At 42.7% G+C, this 26,013-nt stretch overlaps 1 protein-coding gene across 1 annotated transcript in view; it reads right to left on the bottom strand.

Annotated features, from left to right (window-relative positions):
- Positions 1-26,013, bottom strand: part of CRTAC1 (cartilage acidic protein 1) — a 136,116-nt gene that overhangs the window by 98,777 nt on the left and 11,326 nt on the right. The window contains exon 2 of the mRNA XM_090277866.1: positions 21,498-21,697. Coding sequence (XP_090133992.1) covers positions 21,498-21,697 — 200 coding nt within the window. The remainder of the gene's footprint in view (positions 1-21,497; positions 21,698-26,013) is intronic.

Below are 26,013 nucleotides of genomic sequence, written 5' to 3'. Positions count from 1 at the left end.
TCCACTGAGGAACTAGCATTTCAATTTTTTATGACAACATATAGAAAAAGAATGTTTGACAGAAATGAGTTACAGAACAAATAAATAATCCAAGACTGTCTTGGAGCCTGCCAAAAGTAGAGATTTTCCTCTCTCCTTTTGTTGGGCTGTGATCTTTTGATCACAAAAAGATAGAAATTGCCAGACACCAAGATACAGTAGTCAATTCTTTTTTCTTTCCTATTAAAGGAAGCATCAAGAATGACCACATTTCTCCTGCTGCCTGCCTGAGAGTGGGATTCTTCAGTTGTCAGGAGGGTCCAGGACCCTGGACCTGGCCATGGCATGGGGCTGGATGGCAGCAAATGTATCCATTCCTCTTGTCTGAGTACAGACACAACCAGGTGACTACATCAAAGTGGGGGTGGGGCGGGGGGAGGGTGTATACCACTTTTTCTAATGTTTCAATTTGGGGCCCATAGTGTCATCCACACATATGCGTATATGTGCGTACGCACGCACGCGCATGCACACACACACACACATTTTTATTTTGGGAAATGTTAAGGGCAAGTCTATTACAAAGCAAGGAAGCTCAATGCCTACACAAGAGGCTCTAAAGCAGGATTTGTGGATGGATATTTCATGTTCTCTTGTTTTAGAGTTGCAGCCCATCCTTGGGCAGAGGACACACATCCTCTTTAAGAACAACAGGTAAGAGCCACTGCCTGTTAAACCTCACCACCTTCCAATGTGAAGGGGAAAAACCTTATGTGGCCATGTCTGGGGGATGAGTTTGAGGGGGAGTGTTCTCAGCTGTGTGTAGGGGATTTTCCAATTTTTAGGCTTAGAAACATGTTTCCACTGTTGAGTGTAACTTTTAGATAGTGAGATGGGCTACTAGCCATTCAAATGAGTATCCTTCCCCTCCTAAACAGTCATCCAGAGTGCCAGGTATCTATCCTGAGACTGCAGCCATTGTCCCAGAGACTGGGAACTCCCTGGAGAATTGTCTTCCAATCGATGCCATATTATTTGGAATAAGCACAATGGTGGCAGAGCCTCATGCTTTGAGGTTGGATTTTATTTTTGGAAACAGTCAAAAGGCTTTTTGGCACTTATAGCCAAGTCTGGAGAATAAACAGCTGATTGAGCTGGTAATATTGTTTTGGGTCCAAATTGAGGCATATTTATAAGGTCATGTGTTGTTCCATGGCACGGAAACAGCCCCCAAGGCCATTTCAAGTGAGGAGGCCTAGCACTGTCTGAGTGATGACAACATCAGGCATATGACCTTCCATCAGGCCACCGAGAAGAGGACAGCACTAATTTGGGCAGGTGATGCTTGGGGTTCTTTGGTTATAACTAACAGAAATGAACTCTGCCTAACTTATGTGAAAAGGAAATTGATTGACAGGCTTACAGAGAAGCTCGCTGGTGCAAAGGGAAGGGGGAAGGACCAGGCTTGGAACAGACAGCTCCAGAAGGAGCCAGAAACCTCTGACAGCCTAGCTCAGGTGCTACAGTGAAAATGACTAAATTTCAAATGTTTCTTCCATCCCTGCATTGCTCTGCCCCAAAATGACAGTGTCAGGGGACATTCCAATTGGATGTGCTTAGGGCTTGTGCCCACCTCTTGGCTCTACTGCTTGGCATCTGATGGAAGAACCTCCAGGGATCTTTTTGGCTTCTGTAGAGGGAGAGTAGTATTCCTTGATTACCATTTTCCCAAAACTGCCTACAAAAGGGAGAAACAATTTCTCACAAGGAAGGATGGGTGTTTTTAGGAAGAGAGACTAAGTACTAGGCACTAGAAAATGACAAACATGTCCCTCAGCAAAGTCCTGCTATTATTATTAATATTTCTGAATAATGTTATGTATAATATTAAGCTTTGCTCTATTTGTCAACATTTTTTCCCACTTTGTAAATTACAATGGCTTCATTAGCCATTTCCAGTTGTATAAGCTGATGGAGACTTTTCCCTTTATCTATTATTGCCTAAAAATTACATAGGGCTAAGGTCTGGCACCATCTTCTCTGGGCAGAGCCAGGCCTTGTCCCTCTCCCTTAGTCCTTCTCCTCTTCCCAATGAAGAGAACAGATGCTCTCTTCTCCATGCGTACAGCTGCCACAGCTGCATATGGCTGTCACTTGAGGCCACACTAAGAGGCTTGACTAGGGGTGAGCTGCAGCATACGTGAGAACAGTCTTTGGGCAACCCAAAGGTACGTTTGTCTTTGCAAAGTGCCAAGGTCCCCTGTGCAGACCAAATGTGCAGCTGTTAAGAAAGCCAGCCCCAGCCTGTGCATGGGTAAACCACACTCCAAACCCTGCACACGGGAAAGGCCATGTGCATGCACCAAGACCATTATGAGCATTCAAGGCAGGCCATGAGGCCCTCTGGTCAGTGGCTGCCCTGCCCCACCCCCCTTGCCCTGCACTGAGATAAAAGGTCTCTTTGTGAACTGCCAAAAGCTCTGGGGCACTCATCTAACCTCAATGTTCCCAACCAACAAGGAACAGAAGCACATAACTCACTACCTCCCTGCTCAGTTTCTCCAGGAAGTTCTTTCCAGCCAGAGTACCAGCAGAGTCACAAAAGCTGGCCTTAGTCTCTAAAATGCTGTTTATGGAAGCCCTGAAAGCAATCTAAGCTTCAGGGCATGGGGAAAGGGTGGGCTCTGGGAGACAGGAAGTGTGAAAAGAAGATGAGGCTGTTACCCCAGCTAGGAACACTGGTATCTCACATGGGGCCCCGGGATGGGGAGGAGGGCAGGGAAATGTGTCACAAGCAGCCTGCCACCACACATGAGACAGCGAAAGTGTAGGGCTGGAACCCGAGGCCCTCTGCAAGGACCCTCACCTCTCTAAGCCTCAGTTTCCTAATCTGTAAAACTAGGGCAAGACCTCCCTTTAGTGGTTTGATCAGAGGTGATGTATGAAAACCATCCAGACCAGTGCCCGCACATGGCAGCCACTCAATGAAGGGCAGCTCTGCCCTTTTGAGATGCCAATAGTATATAGACCAACGCTTTCCAAACTTTGAGATTTCGTGGCACAGTAAAATCTCAGAACACAAACTCTGCAGCACTCACATAGGATTTGCCAGCTAAGGACAATAAAAAATCAATAACCACCATCTACGATATGATAACCATAAAAATATTTTAATACCAGAAAAAGTCAAAGGAACAAAATCTTAGAATTAAAAACATCAGTCCTGTAGATGGAATATTTTTAGCTTATGAAAAAATTACATCATCCTTATTTAGTTAATTTTGCTACAAAGTGAAAATAACTTTATTCTAGATGGGCCCAGCTCAGAAACCAGTGGCAGGGAGGAAAGATTTTGGGTCTTGGAGCCAAATAGGCCACAATCTGCTCCCAGTTCTGTCCTTAATAACTTCTTGACCTTTATAGCAAGAGACCAGACCTCTGGGTCTCACTTTCCTCCTTTATAACATGGGAAACAATAGCACTGCTCTAGAAGAGAGTGCAGGTAAAGGACAAAGCACAGAGTTTGGTAGGTAGCACGTGCTCACTAAATGCTAATGCTAGGCCTTCCCCAAATTTGAAAGGACTCGGTCACTTCCAGTTTTTGAAACTCTTAGTATGTTAAAAAATGAAAAAAAAAAATGCTAAAACAGGGTTGCCAAAATCATTCATATAATTTTAAAAATATTTGCATTAGAAAGAAATACTTGGAGGAGCTCATCATCACCAAGCCATTATTATATGAAATGTCAAAGGGACTTTACTTAAGAAAAAGAAGATCAAAACTATGAACACTAAAATGACAACAAACTCACAACTACCAACAACTGAGTCTAAAAAATGAAAACAAAATCCAACTAAGCAAACCAGAAAAGGAACAGAATCATAGGTATGGGGCTCATTTGGAGGGTTATCAGCTGGGAGGGGGGAGGGGGAGAAATGGGGAAATGGTGCAGGGACTAAGAAACATAATCGGTTGGTACAAAATAGACAGGGGGAAGTTAAGAATAATATAGGAAAGGGTGAAGCCAAAGAACTTATATGCACAACCCATGGACATGAACTAAGGGGGGTGGGTGGGATTGCTGGAGGGAAGGGGGATACTGGGTAGAGGGGAGCAAAGGGGGAAAAATTGGGACTACTATAACAACATAATCAATAAAGTATACTTAAAAAAAAAAAAGAAAGAAATACTTGGACTACATCCACACACAAATACGCATCCAGCGTATCCACTACAAATACACGAATCCCACATCTGTGAGGTTGAGGCCCTGTAGCCCCTTGGGCCGCCGTGATAGACCCTGGGTAACTCCTTTCTAAACCACAGTTCTCATGGGTGACGCACTCCGAGGACTCCAAGGCACCGATTTTACTTATCTCCTTTCTCTTTTGTTCTTTCCCGCTGACTGGATTTCATCTGGAACATTTCTCCAGACCTTTCTACCATTAGCTCATAATTCTGAGCATGCAAATTTTCTTGGAAACCTAGCTGGTGTCTTTTTTTGCATCACTGGATCTCAATAGGTTTTAAAAAGAAAACCTGAAATTGAGGGTTAGAAAGGAAGCTGAATGGGTGCTGAAGTGGATGATTTAACTGAGGGATTATAGGGTGCCCTGGAAAGCAAAAGGGGTCTGTGCCGAGGCCTCTGGGGGTGCTGATGAAGGCTTCAGTTTTTAATATACCAAGAGTCTTAAAAACCGGACGTGACCTAGTCCTCTCGAATTCTGGCAAAGCTGTGTGAGATTTTCCCCAAGTGGTGTTTGTGTGTGTGCGTGTGTGCACCTTGTTTCTCGACAGAAAGTCAAATGTCCTGTTTCTTTGTTTATGGCTGTCTGCCCTGTTAGAACACCAGCTCCACGAGAGCAGGGACCATGAATATGGTGGCCGCTTCTGTGTCTCTAGTGTTGAATACGGGTGTTCAGTGAATGTCTGCTGAGTGACTGTATCAGGGCCGTTTGTATATGCTCAGCACTCTGCCCTCTTGGGTCTAGGAACAGAACCTTTTATATTTGGAGGATCAGCACTTCCCCCTTTCCCTTCCAGTCAGTTCCCTTGAACCACAGGGATGGGCGCATGGCCACTCAGAATCTTTCTCTTATAATTAATTGGAACTTTCTCTCTGGTGGTCAGGCTGGGAACATACATGCCCAGGAGCTGCTAGTGGTTTTGGTTCCAGGCTTAGGGAGAAAGATGCTCTGAAATAATTAAGCTGACTGGTGAGCTACAGAGGCCGGGATGAGAGGCAGGAAATCAGGGAGAAAGACCCAGCCATGCTGTTCTTACCCCCCTTGCTGCTCTCGTGCCTGCTGTCTTGAGGCTCAGTTGATCAGATTCTCTTTGAGTTATGTGAGTTACCTCAGTATGCCTCCACGAGATCCCCCTTTCTTGTGGGGAGGAGGAGAAGTTAGCAAAGGTTAGTGTCTCTTGCAATCAAGAGTTCTGCCTAATCCAGTTCATTAAAGATAAGAATTGACCAGAAAGCAGCACTCAGGTGTTTGCTGACAGGTAAGGCTGAAAGATCTCATGGGTAAGATGTAAGGTGGGAAAGTAAGAAGTGATGATGATCATCATGGTAGTTAATATTTGAGTACTTTCCATGTGTCAGACACAGGACCAAGCATTCTGTGTTGTTATTTTGCTTAACTGCTACCACTGGGCTATGAAGTAGATTACTGTTATTATGGTCTCTATAGATGAGGAGACCAAAACTCAGAGAGGTTAAGTAACTGGTTCTAGGGTCCCACAGCTAGGAATGCAGGTTTGCATGACTCCATAACTTACCTCCCATATCCCATATAATTTTCCTGTCTTCTTTTCTTCTCCCACTCCCCTGTTCTCTCATCCTTTCTCCATCTCTTGTCTGAAGTCTCTCACTCTCTCTTCGCCTTTCAATGACCTTTCTCTGCCTCCTTTTAACCCCATTTTTCAACAGTAAATGAGCACATATTTTAAGACCATAGTTTTCAACTCTTTAAGTATGAAGATACCTTTTTAATGTTAAAAAATGTCCATGTAATAGTAGCTATGCTTTACTGCTTATTGATAAAATGTCCATCCACAGATGAATTCTCAGATGTCTTGTAAAACTCTGTGATCTCTAGTTTGGCACCCGCTACTTTAAAATATATGAGAGAATCCATATAACCATCCCTCTTACTGCTACCTGCTTGCTTTATTATAATATAGAGAAGGCTTATAAATGCTATTATAGAGCTCTTTATTTTTGCTCACCCTCTGCCTTAAGGCTCCTAATTTCTTCAGAAATGTGGTCGTTTTGTTCCTCCTTTAATATGTTTAATTATTTAAGAAGGCACGAACTATGGTACTCACATTTTATATATCACCTCTTGATTATTCAGGGACTGATTAATTCATGGGTTGCCCCAGTCATGTCTTTCTCTTTTCTATCTCATTTGTTTTATCAATCCATTTCTTATTAGTGTCTCTCAGCAAGATTAGATAGTGGTTAAAAATTCTGAATTCTGAAAAAAGATTTGGTTGGAGTAAGTTGACATTCTTTCCCCAAATATGAATTTCTTTAATTCATCAGGCATATTGATTCTCTCTGAGGTCTGTGAAAACAGGAGTTGCTCTTTTTCACTGCTAACCCCCAGCACTCAGCAAGGTGCTTCGCACATGGTAGCTTAATAAAAACTGTAGAATGAATGAATAAAAGCTGACTAATACAATAGGGGTAAATAAACTTCTTCCTAGGTGGGGCATTGATTTATAGGAAACTAAGTAAAATACAAGACAACTTATTTTAGGGTTGCATGTCTGCAGACAATATAAGAATGTTTCGATGACTGTGTTAAAAATTAACAACATGGGACATATAGCTCTAATTAAAAAAAAATTATTCTGCAGTACCACGTTATTTCATTGATTGAAAAAAGGATAGAGAGAGATAGAGACATTGGAGTTTCTAAGATGAGGGTTGGTCTAGGTAACTTATCAGTGTTATATTAAGTATTAAAGAAACATAATCAACCTCAACACACTAACAATTGAGCATTTGGTATGTACCAGGTGCTGTGATAAGCAATTTACATGCCTTATCTCATTTGTCTTCACCACAACCTAGGAAGTATTATTCTCTAATAAATATCAGAAAGTTACCAGTGTCACGAAGATTTCTTTAGCTCTCAAGATTTTTGAACCAAGAAGGTACTTGTCTTTATTTTAGCTTCCTAGTTTTTAAATTAAAGATTTATTTTCCCATGAAATTGTTTGATATGTTCAAAAGATTGACTTAGATTTTAGATACAGCCTTGGGAGCTCAGAGATATCTGTTATGTCTTTAGCTCTTGCCTTTTGACCTTAATGACTTGTCTAGAAAGGATACTTTTATAATGAGACTTGCCATGCTTTTCAAAATCTTCCCACTCTGTGGAAACAAGATGGTTTGCATATGAAGATACAATGGGGGGGAGGACAGGGTTCAGCCGCTGGACCTGTTCCATTGCTCTGGTGCTGTCCAGGAATCAGGTGCTGAACTGTCTTTAACCAAGGCCCTCCCAGGCTGGCAGGATGGAGCAGTGGCTCATGGGAACTGGGAGAGTGTGGCCACCATTATGGGCTGGTGCAGCTGCACCTTCCCAGAATATGAAAGCAACGTGCAAAGATACTGGAGTGCCTGGAATTATGGTTCATCTTATTTGGAGGAGGGTGGGGAAAATGGCTAGTTTTCTTCTACTCCTTTCTTTTTCCATACTTTGCTTTAGCTTGGAGGGAAGGATATGAACAATAGAATACTGATGAAAAAGTATATGTTTTTAAAAGGCTGGCATCTGTACAACTGGTTAGTGGTGCATTTTGAAGAATTTCACTGCTTCTCTGAGGTGTTAGACAGGAACCAGGAAGAATCAGGACTGAAGACTCGGTGATGTCAGTTTCTTGGGACTAGTCAGTCAACGAACAGTTACTGTCGTTTAATGAAAGGGAAATGAACACAGAGGCCTTGGCTGCATTAAGTAACAGAATATCAAACCTGTGACCTCGTAGAGAAATTCCATAGAAGGAGAAAAAAAGCTGTACTGCCACACTCTCAGATGAAATGCAGTGTTTATAAGAAACTGGAATATTCACTGGGTAATGAACCTGATAAGTGTGCTGACCGTGAAGTGAGTATCTCCTCTATAGCTCATATGACATTCTGCTTTGTTATTTCCACATATGCCTTATCTCTCATACGACTAAGATGGCTGGAAGGAAGGGAATGTATTCTTGTATCTGCCAAAGCACTGAGCACATAGCTATGCACACGCAGATAGGCATGTAGGATTTGCTTATTGAATTGATTGATGCTGCTCTCAAGGCTAAGGCTCTTGAAACAATCACTTCTGAGTATAGCCAATGCTTAATTTTTTAATTAACCTAAGATCCTCCATTCATCTATAAGACCCCTGCCTATTTAATTTTATTCATTCGTTGAATATTGACTATGTGCACAGAGGAGGAGAAAGTTCTTGCCTTTAGAAGACTGCAAGCTAATGTGAGAGGGAAAAATTTTAAACCAATTCTTAGTCAATGTATATACATAGAATGTTTACTGTTTAATTAAATAACATTGTGACTTTTTTTGGTTTGAGTTTTTTTCCAGTAGGATCTAGCTAGCAAAACTCCTTCAGAAAGATAGGTTAACACTGAACACAGATCATCGACGGCTCTTACATATTCTTAAGAATCTTTCCTCTAACTAGGTAGCCACAGGACCATCTTTGAGGCTGGGTAGAGTTATGCTCTGGTCTGCAACCCATAACAGATAGGGTACTTGCTCTGGCCTGCAAAGGGGTTGCTCTTGTCTAAATTTACAAGTCAATAGTTTGGGCATTAGATGAGAAAAGTAGCTCTAGAAAACAGAGGGGATGGAAGGATTTTTTAAATTATGCAAAATGTTCCCAGAACTGAAGGAGAGCTACAGGAGACCGTAAGTCTGGGAACCTCAGCGACAGGAACCACGGCCTTGATGCCTTCAGGATTCTCTCTTTTTCTTCTTTCTGGGTGTCATTCCATTCCCTCAGGCTCCTTCATGGGTCAGAAGACATGGATATACCTATGGTAGTTTTGTGACATATCCTTACAACTCATGATTTGAGATCAAAGGTAGAGACTTTCTTTTTAGAATCAGGATGGAGAACTCTCAGATCAAGACACTGATTGGATAGTCATAGGTTATAAATCCCTAGACTAATTCCTAGTGGCCAAAGGGATACTTCGACTGACAGCCCCACAGAATCTTGTGATTAGAATAGTTCTCCGAAGAAGGAAAGAAAGTACTTGGAGACCCAAAAGAAAATTCTACTACCCTATCCTCTGTGACAAGCCACTAATGTAATGCCATTCTCCAGCATAGCTCCCAACCATGGAGAATTCTTATTACCCTGCTAATCTTTCCACTGCCCATGCATGGCCAGCATACAGAGTGACCACAATACTAGGGCATGTCAGAGGATACTGGGTAGTTGTCCATGATGTCATATGCTATAGGATAGAGCTAGAGTGTTCCCATGTTAGCAGGACCCCTGGGCCCTCAGGTCTATGGGTACAAATCCTCTCTTGTAAAAAGTGTCTCCAATTTAAGACCACAGAATTTCCATATTTTAAGATCAAGCAAATATAAGAAGGAGGTAAGACAGCCAAAATAAGCAGCAGAAGAAGAAACAAAGAGCACATTTAAACACCAAGGACTGCAGATGTTAGAACTGTCAAACACAGGCTATATCTATGTATGAAATATTTAAAAGAACAAAGGATGAAGTCACAAAAATGAATAAGCAGTAAGATACTATAAGAAACTATTAGGGAAATTTGAAAAAGAACCACATGAAATTCCTAGAAATAAAGAACAATTTTTGAAATTGAAACTCAAGAGTTTAGATGCAGCTAAAGAAAGAATTAGTGAACTGGAAGATACACCTTGACAGTTACCCAGAATTCAGCATCACAGCAAGACAGGGGATAAAATAATATGAGAAAGGTTAAGGGACTTGGAGTCTGAAATGAAAAAAAAAAAAACCAGACATATCTCAGTGAAATCCTAGAAGGAGAGAGAAGGGAGAATGGAGGACAGATTTTTTTTAAATTGATGGCTGGGAACTATTAAGAATTGATGAGAGATATGAATGCTCAGATTCAGGAAGAACAAGCTAGGTTTTGTAAATTGAGATCCATATCCATATATATAGCAGTGAGATTGAAAAACCCAAAAGATGATGAAGAGACAAGAGACAGATCACCTACAAAGGAATGACATTATTAATAAGAGGCATCTCAGCAACAAATGGCAGCAAGAAGACAGTGAAATGATGTCTGTCAACCTAATATTTTACATTCAGAAAATTTCTCTATCCAGAAAAGAAATACAGTAAATATATTTTAGATTAAACAAAAATAGAGTTTATTAGCATCTGGCATTCAGTAAAGGAACATCTAAAGGAGGTATATCAGGAAGAAGAAAAATAATCCCAGAAGGCCTTTCTGAAATACAAGAAGGAAAAATGAGCAAATAAAATGGTAACAATGGATATGCATAAAAAGCATTGTCTTTAGACTGCGCTGGTGTGTACAGTGGACTGAGTGTTGGACTGTGAACTGAAAGGTCACCAGTTTGGTTCCCGGTCAGGGCACATGCCTGGGTTGTGGGCCAGGTCCCCAGTTGAGGGTGACTGAGAGGCAACCAATGAATGCTTTTCTTGTACATCGGTGTTTCTCTCCCTCTTTTTCTCCCTCCCTTTCCCTCTCTCTAAAAAATAAATAAAAATCTTTAAGAAAAAGAACATTGTTTTTAGATAACAATAATAATAACTGATAGGATTAACAAAGGGCAATGATAAAATGCTATATGTATGCTAGGAAGAGATGTTCAGTGTTAAATTGTATTAAAACCCTTGTATTATTATAGAAGGGGGTTAAGATAATTTTAGAGTTATTAAGTTTAAAATGCCTCATAAACATTCAAAGGAAACTACTAAAAGAACAGAAGTAGTGGGTATAAATCCTAAATCTGTAGAGGTAAAAAGTGGGATTATAAAACAAGAATCCTACTCCCACCCCCCCTAAAAAAGCCCCTCAACCAATCAATTTTTTTTAAAAAGCAAGAATGGACTACCATAGTAGTATATTTCAAAACAAGTCTCTCAGTTATTTATAGGAAGAAAAATATTAATAAAGATTATTTCCTGAACAACACACTTGACAAACTTAGTGGAAGTATATAGACTAACAGTTAAACCGTCACGATCTCTATGACCCTCAGCAGATCTCTGGGCCTCAGTTTCCTCAGCTGCAAAACTGAGACAGCACTATCTACAGTGCTTTCATTATGCAATAACTGTGCATAACAGATTTCCGCGGTAAACTGGGTTTTTAAGTTTAACTTTTTTAAAAAATTTTTTATCTTTTAATTTTTTTTTTTTTTTTTGCAATAGGACATAAGGGCAGGGAGGGGACAGGGAGGCTGGGAGCATCTCTGCAGTCCTACTAAGCAGAAGCTAACTCAGAAATCTGCAGCTAACTTGGGAATGCTCCCCTCCAGAAGTAGGGGGTGATGGGCCTCAACTTGGGTACCCAGTTTTCATTGTCATCAGTGATAAGTCTCACCATTATCTCCATACCTCTAGGGGGAAGAAACACTGTGAATTAAATGCAAGCTGCCTATTGTAGGTCACATCCCAATTATAGTGACGTTAAAAATGTGAAAAATATGCATGACTTAGATTCAATTAAATACCGCATACCCTATGGGCTGCCGTGATGGTTTAAAATGAGGTGATGTAAGTAAAACACAAGACATATGTTCTTCTGCCCTCTACCCCTTTATAACTTTAGTCTGCAAACAGGTACACGAGAGAGCACATGGTAAAAATCTGAAGTGGGGAATGTTTGTTTTAGCTTCTTCAAATCCTTGTATGTTTTTCTAGATATCCGCACTGCAAAAGTAACCTCTTCCTGGGAGGGAAAATTAAGTTCTAACCATAGCATTTTAGAAAGAAAGTGACTCACCAGGTCAGTAGGAGACCAGAAAGGAGTCTGTAAGGAAAAAGGCAAGAGAAGGGGGCTGAGGTCAGACTGGCTGCCCCAGAGCAGAAGTGATCCTGGGAGTGGAAATGGCACCCATTCCAAAGAGAACTGTGAGGTGTGCTTGCAGGGGGAGGGGATGAGAGGAGAAGGGAAGGAGGGAGGAGGGGAGTGGGGAGAAGGCCTGTGTGCTGTAAGGCTGTAAGGGTGTGGAGGGTCGGCCTGGACTCCAGTCTGCTGTGTGCCTGTGCCTTCTTTGGGAGCCTGGAGGGGGACACAGGGGACAAGGAAGGCCTTCCAGCCAGCCTATCACTTAAAAAAAAAAATGGGGAGAAGAGAGACTTAAAGGAAAGTGACTGGAGACAGTCCACACATCCACTTTCTGAATGGATGGCAAATTCAGATTACTAAAAGTAGCTTTGCCGTTTTCAGCAGAGGCAATTTGAGTCTGAAATGTATCACTATTTTGGAATGGCTTTTTTATAAATATTCTTCAGTATTTTGTGAAAATTACTTTTTTGGTAAAATGTTATTTTTTTTAACTATCTGAAAAACAAACAACAAAATCCAAATAAGTCTAAAGGTCTCCTTGACTTGGAGAGAGACCTTGGCCCCCGCATTAAACAGACCTGCATGCTACCTGTCCCTCCAAGGCTATCCTCATGGTTTTCATCCGGAAAGGGGTGTCCACCCACCCCCACCAATTTGGGTGTGTTTTTCCCACCAAGGGTAGTAAGATCTTTCAAAGCTCTGATTCACTCTCCCCAACTCCAACCAACCACAGCACTGGGTGTCAAACAGTGAGCTGCAGGGTGAATTAATATGGGTGGTCACCAAGGAACAAAGTGTGATTTTAGGGATTCTTTCCAAATTGCACATGTTCCTAAGACAGAGGATTGCCATTGATTAAAAGCAATACTTTAGTTGGTAGTATATTTATTTTAAATACATTCTTATAAATAATGTGCTGTGGGTGGTTTATTTATTTTACTGCTGTGATGTTATTAAAATAATACTATTGAAATTCTCTGAGGTAATGGCCGTCACCTCTGAAAAATGACACCAAGCACCCAACCTTTACCTATTATATTAGTTTCCTATTGCTGCTGTAACAAATTACCACAGACATAGTGGCATAAAGTGATACAAATTGATTATCTCACAGTTCTGTGTATCAGAAGGCCAACGTTGGTCTCACTGTGCTGGAATCAAGGTGTTGACAGAACTGCATTGAGTCCTAGAGGCTCTAGGCTGTAGGAGTAAATCTGTTTCTATACCGTTTCCCACTTCTAGAGGTCACCCACATCCCCCTGGCTTGTGGCCCCACCTTCCATCTTCAAAGCCAGGAAGAGGGGTTGAGTCTTCCTCACATTGCATCACTATGACCTCATTTTCTGCTTCCCTTTTTCCGCTTTTAAGGACCCTATGATTACCTTGACCCCACTGGGAGAATCCAGGATAGTCTCCCCATCTCCAGGTCCTTCATTTAATCACGTCTACAATGTCTCTCTTGTCCTGTAAGATAACGTAATCATTGGCTCTGGGGCTTAGGCCATGGCATCTTTGGAAGCCAGTATGCTGACTAGCACATCTTGCTCTGGGTGTGTGTGGCTAGGTAATCACATGGGGGTGCAGACCTTTGAGCTCTTTGTGACCTGGGGTGGGCAGGATAGAATTTTTGCCCATTGCTTAGGGTTGCCCAGGGCTGGGGAAAGGGTGGAAAACCTGCTATGCACTGCTGAGTAACCTTTTTAGAAAAGTTTTAAAGAATGGGTTAAAAAGCCCTGGCTCCTAGTCCAACTTGTCTTATTAGTATTCAAAATCATGCCTAACCAGGAGCTGGCACCCCCTACTCATTCTTTCATGATACCAGTGACAATGAATTCCAGGGTTAAAGATGAACCACTTAAGAAATATATTTTTGCCAAAGAGGTTTTAGAGGAAGTCCTTCTAGCAGTGTGAATTAAAAAGTATTGAAGTGCCTCAATCCAGTAACAGAAGCATCTTCTTTTGCAAATGTAGAATGGGCTCCCCGCCACACCTTCTTGAATTATTAGATCTAAATTGATAAAGTTCACACCCTGGAGCATATGTGGCTATACACATAGTAGGTGCTTGAGAAGCTATTGAATTCAAAGCTCACCTTTTATTTCTACAGTATGACTAAATAGAATAAGATTAAGATTGGAAAAAATTTGGCCGTATCTATTAAGATTTGAAATGTACATATCATTCCCAGCATTTTCCACTTCTTGGTATTGATCCCAGAGAAAAATTTGCACATGTGTGCAGGGATAGATATACAGCGTTGTTTGCAGTGGTCACAGATCAGAGACAGCTTAACTGTCACCTGAGGAGTGGCAAAATGAATGTGGTACATTCACACAAAGCAACTAAAACAATAAGCTTGATCTATATATTTGAACCATGAACATATTATACAGTAAAAAAAGCAAATTTGGAACAATATGTATCAGTTTAAGTCCTCCAAAAATTATTATATGTTTTGTAAATATATATGTTACATAGAAACTTCTAGAAGTATAAACACCAAACTAAGAACAATTGTTATTGTGGAAGAGGACAGAGATGGGCTTGGAGTAGGGGTAGGGGTTCATAAAGATGAATTTTTACTTTTATTTACACTGTGAATTTTTTTGCAATAAAATATATTTAAATGTTATCAAAATATAAAATATATTTTAATTTAGAAAAGAAAGAAAAACTGAATGAAATAATATAATACCTTAAGATGTAAAAACTGATGACCAAATCTATTAAAATGTTATATTTCACAAAGCAGCAGTTAGGACTGAATATTCACAAGTATTTCTCCTATTTTGTTAAAAGTGTGTGTGTATGTGTATATATATTTGTATATATAGTAGTCCCTCTCTATATCGTGGTTCACTTATCGTGGCCTCACTGTATCATGGGATTTTTAAAAATACTATATTTAATTACTTATTGCAGATTTTTTGCTGTTCGCAGGATTTTGCAGTACTGTATATGTATGTCGTTAAAATTACGTAGGTTTGAGTGTAGAATATGTTTAAGAACATAAGAAGTGTTTATAAATGTGTGAAAAAGGTTAACAAGGGAGTGGGAAAGGTTAAGAAGGGACTGGGAATGGTTTATAACTATGTGGGAAGGGTTTATAAAACCTTAAAATATATATAAATCCTAAAATAAATGTAAGGTTCCTACTTCACAGATTTTCACCTATCGCGGGGGGGTCTAGAATGTAATACCCACGATAAGTGAGGGAATACTGTATACATATATCTAAATATACTTATATGGTGGTATAGCTACTACATCTATATATACTGTATGTATTATATTTATGTATGTTTCATGTATCTCATATATGTACTTATAATAAAATGCATAAACACTGCTTTGGTTATATCATAGGCAAATATCTTATTCTTTATCATTGTTTTTATTATTTATAACGGCAAAATAGCTTCTATATAATTATGATAAATTTAGTAAATGAGTACAGTTTGCCTTCTAAATAATTCAATTAACTTCAGTAAATTAACAAAGTTTCCAGACAAGTTGCAAAATTAAGAAAAAATAAATAAAACATGCTTTTATGATACGTACCATTCCTTTAAATGAAATCCTCCCAAGTGTGAAGAATGCATTAAGATTTTATCAAGTGAATGCTCTTTGTGTAGAAAAACTGGTGTAAATTGTGATTTAAACTTTACAACTACTACAACCTTTCCATCTGAGCAATACTCCTATTGGAAACTGACAGGGTGGAGGGGTTATCATAGACCTCTGGGGATATCCCAGGAAGCAAAAGCTGTTTTAAAGGAATTGTGCAAGATTGACAGCAACAGGAGTTCCTTTACAGACTATGTGAGACTTCAGACTGGGTGTTTAGTTCCATTGAGAAAAGGGGAAGCCATTGGACTTTCTATCCAGGGGACCAGTCCTGAAGATCCTCAATGATCTGTGCGTGTGCACACTTCTCTGGCGGTGATCAAATCCTCCCCCTCCCCCTGCAGAGAGGAGACTGTTAGCAGACCGCAATCACATACCTACTGGTCAACAGATAAGCCCTCCACATGCGGAGGCACTCGCCCAGCTGCGGCAGAGGAGCAGAGCTGGTCCATTCCCTCCCCCATCCCCACAGAACAAAGGGCGGTCATTTTCTGTTCCTCCCAGAGCCAGATGCACGCACACGCCTTCCATCACAATTAACTCAAGAATCAGAAACACAATACAAACTCACCCACAACATACTCAGAATCAATGCCATCAATACACAGAATGAGGCTACCGAAAAAGCAAAACAAAACAAACCTATTCAAAGAGTAAATACTCAAAGCAACAGGGCTTGAGTCAGACACACTACAAGGTCAACAAATCCAAGATAAGTTCAAGTGAGGGTGCCTTATAAACTGAAGAGCTGGACATTAATCCCTGGAGGAAAATGTAAATGCCTTCTGGGGCCTAATGGAAAGGTCTGTAAGATAATGGAGAGTGGGCCTCTATTGAGCTGGACCTCAGGTGCCCCAGGTAAAACCATTTGCATTCAATTAAAAAAAAAAACTTTCAATTCCTGCTACATGATTCTTGAAAAGACAGCCTATAATCAAACAGAAGAAACAGAGTTAAATATGGGTGCAGGGTAGATGAAATAGAATAAAAGTCAAAGTCAGAAATGTTGCCAGGGAGTCTACAGGGAACAAAAGGAGGACACTGATCCTAGCTGCCATTACTTGAAAGGATGGCAATAGCAAAACTAAAGCTGAAAAAAATGGCTTATTAAGCTTTATTATGAGGGATTCAGATTAGTCAAATAGAGTCTTGACAGAAGTAATTGAGCAGGATTACATAAAGATTGCACACATTTTCATGGAAGGCTCTCAATAAATGGAGCCTCCAAAAACTGTAGGTATGGCCTTATTGGAAGGCAAGGGGTGGACCGAATGACCTCCCAAGGTCCTGATTTAAATATGTCTGTATAGTCAGCCTCTGGTTATCTGGCCCCAAAGAAGAAGACAATGACAAATCATCTGAAGCTGAAGATAATAAAAAGTTATATTTGCCATTGGAATGTATTTGGTACTTAAATTAGAACGTGACTTTCCCATGCCCTGAGAATTCACAATGCTTCATAAGAGCCACAAAGAAGGCCTGGCCTGGAGCTGGGAGGCTGCCCAATTTTGCCATCTTGTCCTCTGTGTAACTCTTCTTTGTGGGGGTGAGCAGCATCATCTTTCAGAAGAATATCCAGCCAACCAAACTTTCTCAGACAGGGGCTGCTTGGGTCACGTCTGCCCTGAGAGAAGAGACAGGAGTCTTTCCCCGATCTCTAGATCATTCAGGATCAAGACCCAGGAGGGTTTAAAGGGCTATAGGACCCACAGTAAGCAGCAAGCTGGACAAAGTTTATACAACTACTCCAGGCTGATTACAATTGATGGCGTAGCTCCTCTACCATACAGGACACAAAAGCCAGTTTCTTGAGAAGAAGAGCAAAAGACTTCACTGAAAAAAAAAGTGAAACACATGCCTGGTGCTTGGGAAGAAAGAAGCTGCACAACCAGCAGGTGCGGTGGCAATCTGGTGCTCACCTAAGGGTGTGTGGGATGGAGACCTGCACCCAAACCCCATTGTCCAAGAAGAAAGGAGAACATCTCATAGTAGTAACTTCTAGGGGTCCCAGGAGGGGGGGATGGATGGTTGCCTCGCTGTTCTTTGTCCTCTGTCAGCCCGCAGGCTCTACCAGGGGGAGGCTAGTGTCACCTAGCAGGAGGCAGGGTCAAGCAGAACATCTCGAATACATCCAAGTCCTTTAACCAGAGACTCTGGCAGAGTGGCACATGGATCTGGGAGGCAGGATTGGGCCAGAAGCACTTCCCTCTGATTCAGAGAGTGACTGCACAATCACAGAGCTGTGAACGCTCAATTCTACTCAGTTCACCTCAGGCAATAAGGGTCATTACAGTCATTTCTATTTTTCCTTTTTCTATCACACTCTGCTCTTTAGTTTTTACTCAGAACTGTGCTGATTTAAATGTGGCTGTATAATTAAAATGAGATAAAATTAAAAATGCAGTTCCTCAGTCACAGCAGCCACATTTTAAGTGCTCAAGGGCCACATGTGGCTAGTGGATACCATACTGGACAGCACCAACATAGAACATCTACATATCACAGAAAGTTCTGTCGGACAGCCTGCTAACCTAGACTTTTAGAAGGTCTAGAATGTAGTCCTGTCCGCTCTTCACAAGGTAGAAGAAAGGAATAAATGAAAGTATATTTTTAATACAGCATCACCACTGATCCTTACCACTGCCCTGTGTGGTAGTTGGGGGATTTCAATATGCCCATTTTACAGATGAGGAAAGTGGGGCTGCACAGCTAATTAACTTGCAACTATTGGGTAGTTTGGTGAGAATTCAAACCAGGTCTTCCAGTTCCAAGGTCAATGCTTTCTACCATTACATGCAGCTGCTACAATAATGTTACCTGCCAGTTACTTTGGTCAGTGTTGCCATAAAAGCTCGGGCCTCCCAGAAGTAGGCTGACAGTGCCCTGTAGTGTTTTTATTGATTAAATGATTTTTGAAGTGAAAATTATACTTTGTACAATGTAGTTTAGCATCTGTTGAGTTAGGGAGCCTTGGGATACAAATCCTGAAGCATCTACTTACTATTTACTTGACAGAGGGGACATCACTCATCATCTTTGAACCCTAATCTCTTTTTCTTTAAATAGGGGTGATAGCATACTTACTTTATAGTGTTGTTAGGAAGACTAAATAAGGCAATGCATATAATATGTGCACAGTGCCTGGTACATATTAGTGCTCAGTAATAATAATTATTAATATGATTGGCAGAATTTATAATGTACTTTATTTTTTTTAAGTATATTTTATTATGTTGTTACAGTAGTTCCATTTTTTCCCCTTCGCTCCCCTCTGCCCAGTACCCCCCTTCCCTCCGGCAATCCCACCCCCCTTAGTTCATGTCCATGGGTCGTGCATATAAGTTCTTTGGCTTCACCCTTTCCTACATGATTCTTAACTTCCCCCTGTCTATTTTGTACCAACCAAATATGCTTCTTAATCCCTGTACCATATCCCCATTTCTCCCCTCCCCGCTCCCAGCTGATAACCCTCCAAATGATCCCCATACCTATGATTCTGTTCCTATTCTGGTTTTCTTAGTTGGATTTTGTTTTCACTTTTTAGATTCAGTTGTTGATAGTAGTGAGTTTGTTGCCATTTTAGTGTTCATAGTTTTGATCATCATTTTCTTCAGTAAATCCCTTTGACATTTCATATAATAATGGCTTGGTGATGATGAACTCCTTTAGCTTCACCTTGTCTGGAAAGCACCTCATCTGCCCTTCCATTCAAAATGATAGCCTTGCTGAATAGAGTAGTCCTGGTTGCAGGTTGCCTTTCATCACATTGAATACTGCTTGCCAGTCCCTTTCTGCCTGCAAAGTGTCCTCTGAGAAATCAGCTGGTAGTCCTATAGGCAACCCCCTGTAGGCAACTCTCCGCCTCTCTCTTGCTGCCCCCAGGATTCTCTCTTTATCTTTCACATTTGGCATCTCAATCATGATGCATCCTGGTGTGGTCCCCTCTGGGTCCAGCTCACCTGGGACCCTCCATGCTTCCCAGACCTGTATGTCCATCTCCTTCACAAAATCTGGGAAGTTTTCCTCATTTTTTTCAATTCTTGCTTTCTCATTCTGCACTGGTTGACTGTTTTTTTCTTCCTTATGTTCCAAATCATTGATTTGAACCCTGGTTTCCTTCCCTTCACCATTAGTTTTGTGTGGAATTTCCTTCATTTCACTTAGCATAGCCTTTACTTCTCTCTTATGTGTTTGCCGCACTCAAATGTATCTGTCAAGCCTGTGAGCATCTTTATCATCAGTGTTTTGAATTCTGCATCTGTTAGGTTGTCTATCTCCTCATCTGTTAGGTTGGCTATCTCCTCATCACTTAGTTCTCCCACTGGAACCTAGATCCGTTCCGCCTTTTGGGCCATACTTCTCTGTCTCCTCATTCTGACAGGCTCTTGTGTTTGTTTGCCTCCACATCCCAGGTAGAGCTGTCACTCCTGTTACATTGTAAGGGGCGGAGCCTTAGGGACTCATCAGTACAGGGCGACCTGTTTCACCATGTTGTAGCACTGTATGTGGGGGAGGGGTCTGAGAGGGAACAATGCCACCAACCCAGCACTTGCCCCTTTTTCAGGCACCTCTCCCACTTCCGCACCGGACTGGCGCCCCTCTAGCTGCTGCCCTGGCCATTGTTCCCAGAGTGGGTGGGTCTGCGGACATTCTAGGACTGTGGGGGCCCTTTAAACAAGTGGACTCTGCTGAGACATGGCAGTTTCTGCCTCCGCCCTAACCCCCACTGGTTTGCACAGTCAGAAGCAATGAGGCTTGATTTTCCCCGGTGCTGGGACCATGAGCTGCTAGGTCCCGTGAGGAGGTGGGAGCGCTCCTCAGGTGTCCCTCCTAACTTTTTAAAATGTGTGGCTGCACTTTTCACTGGCCTGCTGCCGCCGCCACCACACCTCGTCATCTCCGCCCCAGCTCCACCCCTCCTATCTCTCTGGATGAGTATTTCTTCTTTATATCTTTGTTTGCTGGACTTTCATGCAGTTTGATTTTCTGGAACTTCTGGTTGTTTCTAGTTTTGAGGTAGTTGTATTCCTTCTTAGTTATGGAGGGAGACACAGCATGTCTATCTATGTCTCCATCTTGGCCGGAAGTCTATAATGTACTTTCATGTGCAACAGCCTATTGGGGGAGGCTTCAGGACAGGAAGGCATTACAGTCCCCATTTTTACAGATGATATATCTGAATATCAGCAAATAAGGGAGGGATCAAAGTCATACAACTAGAAAGTGGTAGATCTAGGGCATGAACTCAAGTTATTGGGTCTCCAAATCCTATGCCTTTCTTGCTATACACTGTTACTTCTCAGGAGGGAAGGGAGCATGGGACCAATACATGGTTTAGAGGAGGTTTTACTAACCCTCCTAATTCCCATCTTCCTCCCTTCTTTGAAATGGACAATTAATGGATTTTTAGTCTTATGCAACATGTTGTGCAAAGGCAGACTGAGCATCCTCTTCTATCACAATTGTCACCATTAAGCCCCTCCTACACAGGGATTCTAGAATCCCACTGATAAGGAAGTAACGCCTGTATAACTAAGGATATGAAGAGGGTGCCTTGAAGCAAAGCATCCACTTTTCTCCCTGGAAAGCATGTGGATCAAACACCTTTCTTGGATCTACCCTCCATCCCCACCCCCACCCCACTGTTATAACAAAAGACAAAGGAATAGCATACCAGAATCCCCACTGAGCCCAGCCAAGACCTTTAAGTGAGAATGTATCTTGTTGCAGGCCACTGGGTGTTGGAGTTATTTGTTACTCAGCCTTATCATGGTAAAAGCTGATGGATGTATCTGTCAGACACAAGGCGGGAGGCACTTACCCTGCCACAACGATCTCAAAGTCCCCATCATGGTCCACATCAGTAACTGCCACACCATAGTTGAGCTGGGTGGGGTTGCTGTCATAGTCAGGGGGCAGAACTGAGTTGGTGACTGCTGTGAACATGGGTTCAGCCCGCTGGGATCCCTCAGTGGGGGGCAGAAACCACAGCAGCAACAGGAACAGAAACATCCTGAACATCTGAAACCAAAAGTTACAAATGTTACTGAAAGATTTCCTAGTCAAAGCAACTTGGGAAAATCTAACTCCTGGTAGACCCTGAAGGGCCTTTCTTTCCTGTTCATGAAAGGCCTGACAATTCCTAGGCTGCTACCTGCCCACAAGACCTGCTCTGACCTCCCTCTTTAAAACTGCATCCTGCCTCCAACATGCCTAGTCACCCTTATCCTACTCTGCCTTTTCTTTTTCCATAGCACTATTCATTCTGCTTATTTATTGTCTGAGTCCCTCTGCTAGAACGTAGGGTAAGGATCCTGGTCTGTTTTGTTCACTCATGTACACCAAGCCAAGGACAGTGTCTGACACATAACAGCCACTTAATAGTTATTTGTTGAATGGGTGAAAGAAGGAAGGAAGGAATGGTAGGGTATAAACAGACAGGCATCTCCCATACTCTGGGATAAAGATTGGGCGAATGAAGAAAATAACAGCTTTCACACAGTCTAGGGGTGGGGTGAGATCCCCATGAGTGTCCAGGTCTAGAACAATAGTAGAGGCAGGGAACGATTATCTTTCTGTGGGTCGTACCCAGATGTGGCCTGGAAGGAATCTGATTTAGCAGGTTTCCCTGACCAAGGTCCCTCCCTAGGGCAGCTGGCCATCACCTCCGGACCAGGAAGCAGGCAGTTAGGGAATGCATTCCAGCAGGACCTGGCAGGCAGCTCATCATTCACCTGGAGAAATTAAACTGTTGCGTGCATGTTTTATTATAAATTAATTATGTATAATCCATTGTATAATTCATTATTATATCACTAACATAACTCAGGGTGTTGCCAAGCCGCCTGGGGCCATGGGAGCCTGTGGCACACACCCAGGAGACAGATGAGAATGGACAAGGAGGTGGAAGGACTCCACCCCGTCCTTTCCTGAGTAAGGAGATGCTAGATCTGCCCACAGGCGTAGAATCGGGACTCACAGCGTGTGCTAAAGGCTCTGCTGGCATAAGTCCCACAGAGGCTGAGCAGGTCCGTCCCTCAGGCGAGATGGGGCCTTCCTGCCTCAAAAGGCAACAAACCCCTTCCTGACAGAACTTATCCTCCTGGCTTGTCAGTGCGTCGAGCTGCTGAGAGCTAGGCTGAGTGAGGCTGATGTCTTAATGAAGAGAAGATCTGAAGACTGACTCCGCATTACAGAGACAGATACTCCTGCCAGCAAATAAGCTTGCTCCAGTTGAGAACCAGAGACCAACATGAAGGGCCCAGGCACTGCCTTTGGAGCCAGACACAACTCGGAAACCTCCTTAATACCTTGTTGGAGGAACAGGGTTCCCACTGCAGGGCAGAAACTAACCTCGGCAAAACTGTGAGGGGGTTCTTGAAGTGTCCTCATAGGGCACGTGTTGGATGTTGCACTATCAAAGGTCAGTCCAAATTACAGAGCTGTCTGAAGAAGACAGCATCTTCTACTAGGCTGTCTAATCACCAAAGGCAAACGCATCACTATGAGAGTTTGCAACTCAGCAGGAAGTTTGGTTGGATAAAGGAAACTCATAATTGAATTAATGAGCAAATGGGAATGGGGAGAGGGCTGAGAAGCTAAAGGGTATTTTCTAATCAGTGCAGACATGCTGAAATGTAGTGTGGATCTGAAGGTCACTGGACTTCTCAAGGTACGACCTCTATTGTAGGGATTGCAAATGTGTTTCAACTTGAAATCCAAATCCAATTGATTGGCTGGCAGCAGCTTGGAAGAGGATTGTGATCAGCTTACAACATTTGTAATGGGCAGAAAGAGAAGAGTGGCATCAGGTACGCCTTCCAGAAGCTAGCTAGTTCCTCCCACACACCATGCTAAAGGAGGGAGGCTCTATTAGGGTAATACCAGCAACTGGGAGAAATTTTCTAATGAAGGCCACAAGGGGCAAGAACCATGATCTAGCCTCTTGATTTTTACCTTTTCTGTGAAAAGTAAAACTTTTAATTAAAGGAGCCATATGAAAGAAGTAGCTACTCCATGTTATTCATCCCTAGATAAATAACCTAAAACAAGATTAAGAAGAAATAATACACCCATGGGCTGACTGCTCTTTTGCTTGGTGAGTTTGAACAAGCCTCATTGGGTCCCAGCCTACTTCTCCAAAATCAGGGTTTGGTAATGGATTTGTTTTTGTTTTTTAAAGCAGACCTTCATCAGTTTTTCTCCCCATTTTCTTCTATAACCTTCACACCAACCTGTGGAGTTTTTCTTTCTGAACATATTAGACATAGTTTCAATGAAACAGCTTTTCAGCAGGGATCCCCAATAGTTTCCTCCATAGGGGCCAAGGCCAGAGAGGGATCAACCATCATTAGTGTGGAACCTGAAATCACCTGGCATGGCCAGACCAGTGCATGGCCTCCCCAGTGAGGCAGGGAGAACATACCTTTACACTTCAATCCTCTGCCATGTCAAAGGCAGCTGATGCCCCCACCGGGGCTGCTCAGTACCAACCAGTTGGAGGGTAAGCCGTGGGCCTGCCTTGACGGTGGATTAGGGAACAGTCATAGTGGGGAAACTTAGGAAAAGGCCTGTAAATATCCACCCTCTACTCTCAAGGCTCGGATGAAGAAACTCGTTGAAATGCAACTCAACATACTGGCTACTCAGAGTGGTCTCCACATCAACAGCATCATCACCAGCTAGGAGATTGTCAAAATGCAGAATCTTGGGCCCCACTGCAGACCTACTAAATCAGAGTATGCGTTTTAACAAGATTTCAGGTGATTCGAATGCAACTTGTCATGCAGTTATTTAAAAACTATTCTTTCCTTAAAGCAATACTTCTCAAATTGTGACGTGCTTACAAATCACCGGAGGATCTTGGTAAAATGAAAATTCTGATGTGGTAGGTCTGGGGCGGGGCCTAAGATTCTGCCTTCTAGCCAGCTGTCAGGTGATGCCTAGGCTGCAGGTCTGCAGTCTTCATGTGTAGCAGCAAGCAAGGCTCTATGCCAATGGTTCTCAACCCAGGACGCCCAGGAGAATCACCCAGGGAGTGTTTAGAAATATGCAGCTGCCCAGATCCTTCACCCCGACGTCATTGGCTTGGTTTGGGGCTTGGATGCTGAACATTTTCAGAAACTTCCCAGACAATGTTAATGGGCAGCCTGGGCTGAGAACCACTGCCCCAGCCTCTTGGTCCCCAGATGGGAGTGTAAGTCGCAATCTGATTTGGAGTGAAAAATGTTTCCGCTACCAAAATTCATCACCAGCTTGTTGAACTATATGAAGAAAATCTATTTAGCTAGAGAGTGTCAATGGAGGAGGTGGAGTGGGGAGTTTGGGGTAGAAAGCAGAGCGGATGGTCCTGCCTGAGGCAGCAAGGCAGAAGGCACTGCGAGCGACCTCTCATTTTACCAGGCTGGCTCGCGGAACCTCCTGTCATGCCCCTGTGAACATCCAAATCTTGGGGGAGAAAACTTGAAAGTAGAATTAAAAAGTAGGTTGGCCTGAACTTCTTTGTTTTGTGGAATGCGTGTGTATCAAGCACCTGCATGTGCTGTGCGTGCGTGGTGCTGGCGGGCAGGAGTGGCGCTGAGCCGCGAGGGTAAGCATATGGGGAGGACGTCCGTCCGGGGCAGAGCAGCGTGGAGGAGGTGAAGCCACGCGTCAGAGGCAGAGCGTGGGCGGAGGGGGCAGGGCCGGGGTGCTAGTGCCTCCGCAGGGCAGGTGTCTGCTCCTCAGAGGAGGAGGGGGGAAGGGGGGTAAGGAGGGAGGAGGGCCTCCACAAAAGAGGGCGAGAGATGGTGAGAAGAATTGCTTTGTAGTAATAATTTCTGAAAAAATGCTCTATAAGCAAACTTCTTGATCAAACCTCAGCAGGATGAGGACAGAAAAAAAAAAGAAAAAACCCAAAGCCTGGAGTCGGGGACATGGATTTGGATGTTGAGTCCACCATAAGCTGTCTGGTGACCTTGGGTATGTGCCTTAATTGTTTTGATCTTTAGTATCCTTGCCTGTAACATGGGAATCATATGACGTGCCAATCTTTCAAAGGTTAAGTGAGCTGGTGAAGGCCTCTTGAGGGGTGGGGTGGGGGGGCGCAGCACAGTGCTCTTTGTGTGTTTCCCCTCCTTTCCTAGATTGTGCTAAGGTTAGACAGTCTTTAGACACTGGCTGTGGGTCACATGCAGCCAAACTCAGTTTTCTGTGGCCTCAGGACTTTCCTGAATTGGGTCTGAAAATTGGTAACCAAGCAACCTAGTTGTCTGATGTGGGTCCAGGCAGCTGTGGGGAGAGGCTTCCAGGGCAATTTTCAGGGCAAGCAGTTATTTAGCAGTTATCAGAAGAGCCAA

This window comes from Furipterus horrens, unplaced genomic scaffold (genome assembly GCF_987537825.1).
Source record: "Furipterus horrens unplaced genomic scaffold, mFurHor1.1.pri manual_scaffold_5, whole genome shotgun sequence".
Lineage (NCBI taxonomy): Eukaryota > Metazoa > Chordata > Mammalia > Chiroptera > Furipteridae > Furipterus > Furipterus horrens.
The sequence above is the reverse complement of the archived record's forward strand: the minus strand, read 5'-3'. Positions and strand labels throughout refer to the sequence as shown.